The following is a 12,393-nucleotide window of genomic DNA, read 5'->3' as shown; positions in this document are numbered from 1 at the left end:
TGTGCATGTGTGTCTGTGCATGTGTGCACGTGTGTGTGTGTGTTTCAGACTTATTTATTCAAAGTAAGTCAAGTAAAAATGACATCATATAGCCGAGCTTGAAATTTATTCATACTTTTTCTAGTTTTCTTCCAAGATTATAGAGAGTAAGTTCAATATTTTAGTTACACAAAAATATTTTAAAATTCATTTTAACCCCAACACAAGATGGCCATTTGTAAAGGTGTGCGTGGGTGTGTGTGTTTGTGCGTTTGAGCACAGAGTTTCTTGAACAGAATAACGTTTGCTGTTTGTGACATCTTTTATGTGCATGGCATGCTTTCAATGTATGACGTTTTCTTCACAGTGTAAAATATTTTCTCTGTTCATGGATGTATTTCAGTCTTTTATTTAACGCTATATTAACAAACAAATGTTTTCTTTTTCTTTTTCCTGTAAAATAAATGGTGTGTGTTTTTTAATGCTACGCTATAACACATGGTCAGCTGCATAGCACATAATGCTCAACATACAATGTTGCTGTGGTGGTCTTCATTCATGGGCAAAATAATCACATGTTTGGTAAGTTACAATTTGAGTGGTTTAACACTTAACCATTGTGTAGTTGGTTTGGCAGTTACTATATGTAAAATTAAAAGAGCTAAATCCAGTAACCAATGAAAAAAAATGCCATGAATTATCTATAACTAAATTTTCTATGCAGTATTTTTTTGCCCAAGTCTGATGATGGCCTTGCTGCTAACATTGTGTGAACGTTATTTGCCAGCAGGGATTTTACTGTGAGGTGTGTGTTGATTCTGGTGTGTATGGTTTTTTTGTACATCCGAGCGTCACCTGTGAGCTAAAAGTGTGTGTCCTCCTTGTGTGTTTTTAAATGAATGCAGTGTTGTGCGTTTATACATGTATGTGTGCGTGTGAGTGTGTGTTTGCTGTGGTAAAGTGTGCTGTGTAGTGCTCTTCTCTTCTGTTTCTTGTACCATGAGATTCTCCGTGGAGTTTATTTGTGCTTCACTACATTTTGTGCCTTTGACACCTGTGTGAGTGTGTCTGTGTTTCAGCAGCAGGAGTGAAGGGAAGGGCTAACCCACATTCATCTAACTCATTCTAACTCTCATTCTAATTTTGATTCATTCCCTCCTTGCTCACCTCATTCTGATGCCACCTCTGATCATTCTGGCCCTGTACCATCCCAGAAACACACACATGTGTACCCACACAATGGACCATTGTTGCATAAACTCTGAGAGACAATTACTTTACACAGTAAAGGTGTATTTTACCCATTACAGTGTTGTGGATCACATCAGAAAAGGTTTAGATTTTTAGCTCCATAGATGTGCGTACTGTGATAATTAGTATTAGTGTGTCATTGAAATATACAGAAGTAGATTTACTGATAGTACAACAAGGTAGAATTGCTATGTTGCTTTACTCAGTCGTTTTTTGCCCATAGCCTCATTACTACATTAAATTATGGTTAAATGAACAAAAGTAGCGGTGCATGAAGGTCTAAGAAACTTTCTGTGGTAACTTTCAGATACGTCTCACTTTAAACTGTGTTTTGTTTCCACAGATGAACGTCAGAGCATTTTCCATTTAGTACAAAGAGATATCAGGATGCCTTCTTGGTGGGCATAAATTCATGACTGATTCTGTTAAAAGTGTATTTAAAAAGATATTACACATTAAATGCTAATAGGGTTTACACACTTTTTTTGTATTTAGTTCATGTGTACTGTCCCTGATGCCAGGATATAGTGAGGATCAGGAATTAACATGTTTCATTGCACAAAGACATTTGAACTAAAAGTATTATTTTGAGTTTAACCTCATACTATACTCATTCTGTGGGTTGTCTATTCGGCCTGCAACCTCACATTACAGCACAGCCTCTACTTTGTGCTTTACAGTGGTTTATCATTGTGATCTGTCAGTGTGCCGTTCTTTGTTTCATATGGGTGAAATACAACTTTACTGTTAAGTCTCTATTCATCTGAACTCACTGACACACTAGTTTATTAAAAATATTTTGTTAACGGAATTAACTAATCCAGATTTGTGTCAAAATATAAGTGTTACCATGTTCAAGTATCACCAAAGATCAACATATGGGTTATAAGCTTCGAGTTAAATGAAATGTGAAAAATATGAAAAATTTTACATTCAGAATGTTTTATTATTATTATTATTACTATCATTATTATTATTAGATATTATTAGTAGTAGTAATATAAAGTAAATGTAAAAATAGTCTTAAAAAATAAACAATGAAAAAAGACATTAAAATGCCACTTCCTCAAAATATATTTTTAAATGTATATTTAATAATTTTTAATTATTTATCAAAGAAAATAAAACAAGCTTTGAAACGAAAATCTCAGATCATGTCAAATCTCAATGAGATTACATAAAGATTCTAACAAAAATTTGAATTTTCTTTTTAAAATATGTATGATATAAATTAGAACCAACTACAGTGTGTGATTGTGAATTTGACTGTGTGCTTTTGTGCGTCTTTTTGTCAAGTAGTCCAACAAGCTGCATAATAAGTGTCATCCTGGAACTAATAATAGAAATGTGTAAACCAATCTAATTGGATCTAATATAATCAACGACTTAGTCAACGACTTATGATTTAGCAGGATAAGATTAAACAACACATCATGCAGTGATTCTATTTTTTTTAGTTACCCTTAGATTAAAAGTTGTGTGTGTCTTTGTGTGTGTGTGCGCGTGTGTGTGTGTGTGCGTGTGTGTGTGTGTGTGTGTGTGTGTGTGTGTGTGTGCGTGTGACTTGTTTTATTTGTTTATTTTTCTGAGTGGGTGCTGGGCAGGGGATCTTTTGCGTACAGACACATGAATGCATGACTCTGAGTTGCAGCTGCAGTCGGGGAGAATGCGGCAGTAACTTGCATTTTCTTTTCCAGAATTTGCAAGATGCTGCTGATTCCCCCGCAGAGACTTGTGACAAGGGTTGGAACGATAAGCGATGTTTCATTACATGTTTGGCAATTGTATCACAGCTGCTACTTTAGCACCGGAAACAAAATTTGTGCAATCCTCTATGTGGAAAATCCAGGCTTTACCCCAATTAAACCTACCTTGAAAAAAAAATTATAATAAAATGTTGATGTAAAGCAAAAAAGGATGAAAATTTATACTAAAGAGAGTAAAGCCTTAAATTATTAAAAAAGAATATCGTGCCAACCCCACAATCAATTAAAGAACCCTACACTCATCTTTCTTTTCTCTTATCGAGAAACAGTTTCTGTTCTGCAGATTCACTTTCCGAAAGTGGGAGCAAGCTAGAGCCCAGCATCACTCACCTCACAAACAATGGATGACTCACCAAATTCTTTTATCTCTCACCTCACAAATTGCTGTGTCCCAATGACAGTTACCTGAATAGCTCTGCAAACTTGAAAAGAAATTTTTTTTTATTCGATTAGCCAAAGTAACAGTTTTTGAGTAATATCATTGTGTTCTGCCTTTTAGATCGAAAGCGTGAAAGCAACATGTTGGCTGGGATTAACTGAGAGTCAAGTCAGAATTACTGGCTTAGCATCAAGGCATCTTAATCCTAAATTAGAATTCTAAATTGTGATTGATAAGTAATTGATTAAGAGAAAGTCTTTTGTCTTGGTATATTGGGACAGAGCTGAGCCCCACTGTTTCCCTGGTAGGTTGGAGAAACAGTTGTCCCACCACCTCCCCATCCTCTCAGTGGCTGTGCCTGCTTGGTGTTAGTCTATCTCTTGTCTCGCTCCTGTTTTCCCTCCAGGTTATGGGCTGGTGCAGGAGGAGCTTCTGTCCCCGGCCTCCATGCAGTACAGCTTGCCATCTCCACTGGGCGTGGAGCCCTACTGGCAAGAGGTCTCCAGCCTCGAGTGCGCCCCCATTGCCACCACAGAGGAAGATACATTAATGGAGATGTCGGACGTTCAGGTGTGGCCAGCAGGGGTCAGCCCCTCTCTGGTTACAGTGGAGGACTCATCACTAGAGGGAAGCAGTCGGGCTGACGACTCAGAGGGCGCCACACTCTCCTTACCCTGCAGCTTGGGTCGCCCAAGCAGTGGAGCCAGCGGGGCCAGCGGCTCCATCATGGAGCTGGAGGAAGAGGAGGAGGAGGAGGAGGAAGGGGAGGTTGAGGAGGAGGAGGCACCACAGGAGCCAGCAAGTGCACTGGCGGAAAGGGACAGGGTGAGAGCCAGTGGTGCCGTTCCCAAGGTCAATCTAAATGGCCAGCTGGGAGGTCAGAGGTCGGACGTGAGGAGAGTGGAGAGTGTGGCTGTAGGAGGAGGAACAAAAGGAGGAGGTGGAATGGTAGGGCTGGGCTCAGTGGAAGGGATTTCTGTTGTTTCAGGCCAACAGGTGTACTCCCAGAGGTGTGAGATAACGGGGCTGGGTCGAGCTACAGAGCACAACGGAGACAACCGGTAAGTCAACTGTGTGTGATCGCCATCACTCTATATTTGTTTCTTTTCCACTGCCTGTACTCAGAATTAACATATGTGCTTTCTTTGTTTCCCTTCCCTCTGGTCTATTCACATTCTGCTTTTCAGGATGGTGGGAGGAGGAGCATTTCAACCCTACATGCCAGACAAGGACTCCCTACAAGGCTGGGTGGGCTCGGTGTCATCAACGCGTGACGGCAACGTGCCAGGCTTGCACGTGGCCCAGGAGGCTCTGCTGACTCCGGTGTGTGACACTGGTTACTCTCATGTGCTGCGTGGGCGCCTCCTGCAGGGCACGCAGCCCTTTGACAAGGGGCTGGGCTTCTCTCATCAGGAGGCAGGCCAGCGAGCTTGGGAACAGGAGCAGAGGCGGGGACAGGTCAGGTTGCAACGCCGACCACCTGCCGCTCCCTGCGCCTGGAGGGGGAACATCTTTTCCATGTTTTCTTTTTTTAATGATCAACCGGGAAGATCGTCATTCAGTTTGATTTTTAAAAAAAAAATCATCAACAGCTTAATCTCACTGAACGATCATCAGAACAGATGATTGACCACAATCAGTCACAGAACCAGAGCAGAATGATGTGTTGCACAGCTCAACACATCTAATGAAAAGCTGCCCATTAATATGATTTAACATTTGTGATTGAGAACACCTTGTTAAGAATTAGAAATGGATTTTATAAATATATATAAATTGTGGCCTTTTTTTTCTTAACAGAGAGAGGAGAAGGAGGAGTATGTTGCTGAGACACAGTTTGTTGAAGAACGTGGAAATGCACTTGCTAGAAAGGTGAGTCACTTTGTGGGTATTTTTCATTTGCAGTGAATCATGGTCATACCAACATTATAATTGTTGTTTATTTGTTATGAGTTTTGTGTAATTTTATTTATTCACTTATTTTGAGTTCAGCTTTCATGGTGGATTTGCTCATTTCAGTCTAGTTTTGATTGTTCAGTTGCTTTTTTTGAGTTTACCTATTTTTCATGGTGACATTTGGGTGCTTGTCATGGGCAAAATGTAAGTAATTCCAAGAGACATTACAATGCAAAACCTTGACTCACAGCAGTGAAATGTCTTTGTGCATATTGCGTTGACATATTTGACCAAACTGACAAATACTAAAACATTTGCCAAAGGTCTTTGGCTGCACAAAGGGAAGGATTGTGACTCTGCAACCAGTGCAGATGTGCTTGCCTGCAAAGCTCCAAAATTCAACAGCACATAGCCTGCCGGACTTTCTGAAAAGTTGCACAGGGAAGTTGCAATGGAGTTCACTATGAACAGGAAGAATTGGGGAAGTATAGTGAAAGATCAGAAAAGCAGCAAATGAAATTGGACATAAAGGGATGGAGGTGGTCATCAACTACACTAAGTAGGCTGTTGGTCAGTCAGTATTCACCGGCTGAAGGTGTCCCAAGAAAATATCCCTGCACCATTACACCATCGACTCAAACCTGAACCACTGATGTATGGCAGGATGGAGCCATGCTTTCACGTTATTTGCATAAAATGTGGTCCCTGCCATTTTATCTTGTGTTCGAAAGACTTATGAGACCAGACATTTTTCCAATGTTCTTTCATCCAGTTTTGATGAGCCTGCAAAGACAGTAGCGTCAGTTAGCTGCTGGTGCGGTCTTCTACTGATGTAATCAGTCTGCTTAAAGATTCAATATGCTATACATTCAGCACTTCTGCATACTTTGGCTGTAATGAGCCACCTTTCCCCCTTATATAAGTTTGAAGGACTCTGGCCATTCAGACCATTGGAATAGGACAATCATCGCTCTATTCTATTTTTTTTTTTTTTAATTGAATTTATTTATTTTCTGTATATTTTCAGTTCTAGTTCATTTGGTAAAAATTCTCACTTGTTTTAGTTTTAATTTGAACTTTAGTTGAAACCTTCTTCACACCTACTTTCAGTTTTAGTTAACACTGATAACCTTTTGTCACACCCAAGCACTGCAAACCCCGTGCTTTTTACTGTGAGTTATCCACAAAGCCTGGCCAACAGGGTGGGAAATTAACAGCAGCCACAAGGCAAATGTTGACAGCAGATATGAACTTAAACCAATTATGATTCAGAGATCATCATTAAAAAAAAGCTTTTTAAAAATGACATTATAAAAACGGGCATTTGTATGGCATGAAATCTTTTGTGACTGATTGGCTGATTAACTGTGAAATGATGGTAAATTTGTGAGCCACAGCGGCCAGGTGGGCAGACAAGTTAGTTTCCTGCTCTGGTTTCACATGGAGGCTTCAGCCGTTAACTGGTCCAAGTGTTGTTTCCTTCCTTCCTTCCTTCCTTCCTCCCTGCCTCCTTGCTCCAGGTGGCGGTGGATGTGAGAAAGGGCGCTCAGTCAGTGCAGCGCAGCAGTCTGCGGAGAGTTAAACACTGAAATACACTTTCTGCCCATCCCTTCAGGTATGGGACACAAGCACTAGTGCATCCCAGTGCTTGGATAGATGCCTTCTACGGCACCCTGTTGGAGCCTGTTAGAGCCTAATCATCTCTCATACGTCGTTTTGTCTCATTCGTTAAACTTTGGCAGTGATTTTATAGAAGCTAAGACTAATTTAGCCCATGTGATGCATATCTACTGGTGTACTCCTTGTCTCTGTTTTGTAGGACCGGAAAGCCACTGCCAAACCATCCTCCACGAAAACACGACCGGACCGCAGAGGAAAATGAGCATGGAGGAAGTGCAGACTATTTAAAAAAACAAAAAAACAAACAGAATCATCCTCAACCTGTGACCATGGAGCACCACAAAACAAAATAGAAGAGGAGAAAAAAAAACAGGAATTAAACTTGTAGTTTTATAATATTTGTAAAAAAAAAAATCAACTAGACTAAGGCATGACGATACCGTTTCTTTTTCTTTTTTATACAAAAAAACATAAATGTTAGTTAAACAACTAAGAAAAAAAAAAGCAACAAAGTGCTTCCTGTGAACTGTAATCGCATGATGACTGCTGGTGCATGCCCTTTTGAACTGTCATTATCTACAAACTGAAGGGGTACAAGGTACGGGGGCGGACCCACATAAGGGTTACAGGCTTTTTTTAAGGGCCTTCTTTCCCCCAACTGGAGTGGTTTGTTTCAGCAAGTTGAGTCTAATAACACTACAGCCAAAAAAAAGAAGTCCCTCAATGGATGGTTCTCTATACAGCTAAGCCTCTGCTGAGCCTCCCAACGCTTCTTTCACTGGACCCTTTGCCCTGTTATTCTAAATGTGATATATGCACTCTATGCTACGTGGACATGTGTCAGTGTGTGTATGTGTGTGTGCGTGTATTTTTCTCTACCGCATGTGTTTCTTGCTTCCGGCTTGGCGCTGAGCCCTTCCCCATGATTGGCTTGTTGTCCCTGTAATGTCACGGCGTGCTCAGCGCTGGAATGAGAAAGCCGCCGTGCTGCCCTGCTCGTGACTTCTTGTCCGCGTGCGTTTTTTTACATTTTTAATTTTTTTTCCTTTGTGGATGAAGATCGCTCCTCATTGTTTCTTTGGGACTCGTCCACTTTGGGTTTCAGCTTTGTTTGACTGCGGATGAGAAATGAACCTCTAGCTCCCCTCGTGTTTTCAGGGGGAATGTTTTCAGACAGCGGGAATGTTTTCTTTGGAAAAAGCGTGGGTGCTCGATTGCATTGTACAGGAGCTCTGAGGGCACAAAGCTTGACTTTCTATTCCCTCAAGCTTTTCTGTGCTCTTCCATTGCTTTTTTTGTTTTCTTTTTTTTCCCCAGTAGCGTACTTTACCTTCACCCATAATCTATCAGTAGCCTCAGTCTATATGCAGTCAAATCACAGTCCTCTCCCATCAGCATCTAAAGGTCCTCCAAACCCTCTGTGCTCCCTCTTTTATCTGCTTGCAGTGGCTGTAGCGCATCACTGTTGAATTTTTGAGTCAATATTTCAAATTGTGGTGAAGAAAACATGAAGGATCTCATTCGTGTGACGATGCCGTGATTTGAGGATTTCTAAGCGAGAGTGAAATGGCAGACAGGTAGCACTGTGATCGTCTTATTAACACTGACCCCAGACTCGTGAACTGTCAAGACCCACATTCATATATAGCACAGGCAAAAGCACAGAAACATATATGAACACATTTCCAGAAACACACAAACATAGATCACACGGTTAAATAATTATTGCCTGGTCAGTGTTGTTGTTGTTGTTTTTTTCTTGTTTTCTTTGGAGTTTGCCACAGCAATAATACACAGAAACAAAAAAAAACATGAAGATGGAACGGCAACTGTAAAAGACTGGTTTCCTCAGAGAAGACACAAACTGTATCTGGATGAACAGCATTTGGCATTGAAGCTCGCCCTTGAAGTGAGTGAGTCAGGACGTACTGATGCAAGATGAGATGACTCAGCTGTAGCAGTGCGAGACCTTGGAGGCCGGAGAGTGTTTGTGTTTCAGCACTTAACGTAGCAAAATATAAACCAGGATATCTTCATTTAATATCTGTTAAGAAGCTTGCTGCTGCCATGAGGCGGAATCCACCGAACTCTGTTTTCCTTCTTTTTTTCCCTGGATAATTCAACTTGTGTTTCTGTAAATCATCAGCTCATCACCTCTGAAACACTTTATGCAGAAACTGGTTGGCAGCAGCATGAAGGAGTTACATCATAGTAGCACGCATTTCCTTAAAATCACCTATATCTCCCATAAGTACTGTAAATGCTACTGTAGCCTGAATGAGTGAGACCGGATGAATGAACACATTGGTTATACATCACGCAAATGCACTTACTTTCCACGCCCAGTCCATGCACGAGAACCTCATGGGATAATAGCACGTTTTCCACTGTTACTTCACTCAGGTTTTCAGTTCTGCTCTATCAGAAAGAACAAAAGATGTTTGTTTCTAAGTTCTGAGTCATCCTCTCAAAGACAAATGTGGGACACAAGTGAGCGATTTAGAGTTTTCTGTTGGGGCTGTTTGAGGTGGGATGGTGATGCGTGGGCTTTTTTTGGTTTGGTTTTTTACTTTTTCTTGGTGGAGCAGGGTGGTTTGGTGCAAGTGTGTGTGTAGTTTAGTTGTGTGATTCACATTAGACCAAAAAACACTGAGTGTGTGGTCAGTGCCAGCATGTCTACTTAACCTCGCTGGTGCGCTGCTCCTGCTGTGACACCACTGTTGGTTATTTTTGTCTTTACTCATTTTTTGTTTGTTGGTTGGTTGTTTTTTTGTCACAGATTGGAAAAAAAAAAAGCCAAATAAATTTTGTTGAAGCACAGGCAAAAGATTTTCCTTTCACCAGATAAATATAAAACAATTATCTTCTCATATGTATACCTTCAATTGTCGATGCACGTTATTGTGTAATCTTACCTAATCGGCCATTATGCTGAAGATAAAGTCAACAAATGACAAACAAGACGCCCACTCGACTTCACAGCTCCCACAATCACTCTGTTAGTCTTTAAGACTTTTACTGTATCAGCACAAGAATGGGGGTTGGATCCAGATGTTTTATTTCTGTGTTGAGGTTTTAATCCTTAAGATTAATACTCTAAAAAATGTATTTTGATGCTGTTAAAGGTCAGAGGTTTTTCAATTTGCATCCCTTAGTAGATTAGTTTTATTATCAGCAGCAAGAAACTGGTTCATGAAAAAACTGTGTGACCGTAGTGGATGTAAAATGGTGGATGCATGCAACAGTCCTAAAGTTTAGTGCTAATCCCATGATTTTGTTGGAGCTCTGATTGAACTGTTGCTTTTCTTTTGTATGTGAAGAAACTTTGGAAAAATGTTTGCACTTAATTGATATACTATATTTTTGAAGTGACTGCAAATCTGGTCACTGACATTTTATAAAAGAAATTGGCCATAGCTCCCATAATCTCACAGTATGTCTCACCCACTGATTTGTAGAGACCCACTTTGAAGCTTCAATTTCAGCATTTTGGTTGTTAATTTGTGTTTCCTTGGAACCAGATGGCACAAGCAAGGTTTGGATCTGGCAGGAAAAACCAAGGGACACTGCACACGTTATCGTTTATTTATTTATCCACAATCTGTCTGGTTTGCAGTGTGTAATTAGAGTTAGGTTAATTGGTGATTCTAAATTACCCATGACTGTAAGTGCAAATGATTGTTTGTCTCTATGAAATCATCAACCCCCATATTGGTTCATTAAGCAAGACTAGCAGTAATTGCCTTCACTAACAAAGTAGTTGTTCAAACAACAAGATTTCATTGTGTTTTCCTAAAGTTTTTAACTTGTGTAGCATGAATTAAAACAAATTTCACTCTACAAATTTAAATAAATCACTTCAAGTCAATGTAAGTATACTACGTTGATCCAACGTAATCTGATTACATTAAACCACCAAATGCCAAATGTGTTGGTTTGACATGGTCAAAAATGGGTTATTGTACTTGGTTAAATCACATGGAAATAGGTGCCATGATTAAAATGTGTTCATCCCACAACAGATTTTTTTGAGTGTAGTCAGTACTCTTAAAACATGCTTACTTCCCCCAGAGGCATCAGCCAAGACTAAAATCTTAAGGATCATAACTTTGACTTTAAGGAGCTGTCTTCCTGCTTAACTTCCTGCTTAGTCACATTTGAAATCCTGAAAAAAAAAAGTCTCCACAAAGCAAAATGATGTATGAAGTAGTTTAATTATGTTTCCATACATAGATCATTTGGATTTGCCGTCTGAATTAAACTTGTCTGTGATCCTGTGCACTTCCCCAGTGTTTGTATGTACAGTATGCGAGTGTTTGTGAGTGTGTGTGTGTGTATGATGATGATGATAATGATCATGATGTTTGGTTCCAATTCTGGTTGGATCAGCGGGAAGAAGAGAGACCGCAATTTCCCAGGCATGTGATCTGAGAGGACGTGTAACCTACAGCAATGTATTTTAAAGAGTATTGTAAAATTTTAACTGTTGCAAAGAATAAAGATCACCTATACTCCTTTAGAATGGATACATGACAATGTAAACGCAATATCATATTACTCTATCCTAAGGAATGCAACTGCGCACATGCACAAAAAAAAGATGTTTTTATGAAAATATATGTATAAATATATGACAAAATATATTTAATTAGAATGCTATGCACCCTCATAGAGTTATTATGGATGTTCTTTAAGCATTATCTAGACTAGGCCGACGTCCACGTCATGGGGAATGTAGAGGCTTTGTAGCTATGACCACTTGTTTTCTTTTCTTTTGTATTGTCCCGGAGAGAGGATAAACCAACGTGAATATGTATACAAGCCTTTCAATCAGAGTCATTCTGACATGAAGATATGTATAGATCATCTTACCCTGTACACCAGCTCAAACCATTTACAAGAATTAATAAACAAAGATGTGACATAAATGTGGTGTGTTGTTTTCGCAGCAAGTGCATTTAAGTGCCGTCTTTTTACTCTGTGGATGTATCACTGAATTGGTACCGTCTCACACCTCAAGACACAGACGTGTGTCCTGGATGTCTGAGAAGTTACAAACATGCATCTTCTTAATGTTTTATTCGACAGATCCAATAATTTTATGCAATATTTATTCCCTTCTTATGCATCTGAAACCTTATTTTCGAGGAAAATGTCCCAAAGCTACGGAAGCGTAGAGCTGCCACCCAGGCAAAAGAAAAATACAAGTGTATCACGTTATAACGTGAAAGGTTTATTGTTCTAACAAGATACTATCATGTTTGTACAATATACTTTTCACGTTTGAACAACATAATATCACGTTATTACAATATACATAATTATCACGTTCGTACAATATAAATATTATATTGTACAAACAGGAAAAGTATCTTGTTAGAACAATAAACCTTTCACGTTATACCGTGCTACACTTGTATTTTTCTTTTGCCTGGGTGGCAGCTCTACGCTTCCGTACAAAGCAGTTGCACATACACAATACATACATACACGAGAACTTCA

At 39.7% G+C, this 12,393-nt stretch overlaps 1 protein-coding gene across 5 annotated transcripts in view; it reads left to right on the top strand.

The window, feature by feature from the left end:
• LOC101470944 (uncharacterized) overlaps positions 1-11,168 on the top strand; it is a 78,398-nt gene extending 67,230 nt beyond the window's left edge. For 3 of the 5 annotated variants that reach the window (XM_076886380.1, XM_076886378.1, XM_004538322.5), the window contains 5 exons: positions 3,782-4,436; positions 4,563-4,698; positions 5,176-5,247; positions 6,792-6,886; positions 7,091-11,168. In XM_076886380.1, the coding sequence (XP_076742495.1) occupies positions 3,782-4,436; positions 4,563-4,698; positions 5,176-5,247; positions 6,792-6,860 (932 nt within the window). In that variant the 3' untranslated portion in view covers positions 6,861-6,886; positions 7,091-11,168. The remainder of the gene's footprint in view (positions 1-3,781; positions 4,437-4,562; positions 4,699-5,175; positions 5,248-6,791; positions 6,887-7,090) is intronic. The other 2 variants (XM_004538326.5, XM_076886379.1) reach the window with 2 other exon arrangements.
• Positions 11,169-12,393: the final 1,225 nt, after the last annotated feature.

The sequence above is a fragment of the Maylandia zebra genome, linkage group LG7, assembly GCF_041146795.1.
Source record: "Maylandia zebra isolate NMK-2024a linkage group LG7, Mzebra_GT3a, whole genome shotgun sequence".
NCBI classification, from domain to species: Eukaryota; Metazoa; Chordata; class Actinopteri; order Cichliformes; family Cichlidae; genus Maylandia; species Maylandia zebra.
This window is presented reverse-complemented; position numbering and strand designations above follow the sequence as displayed.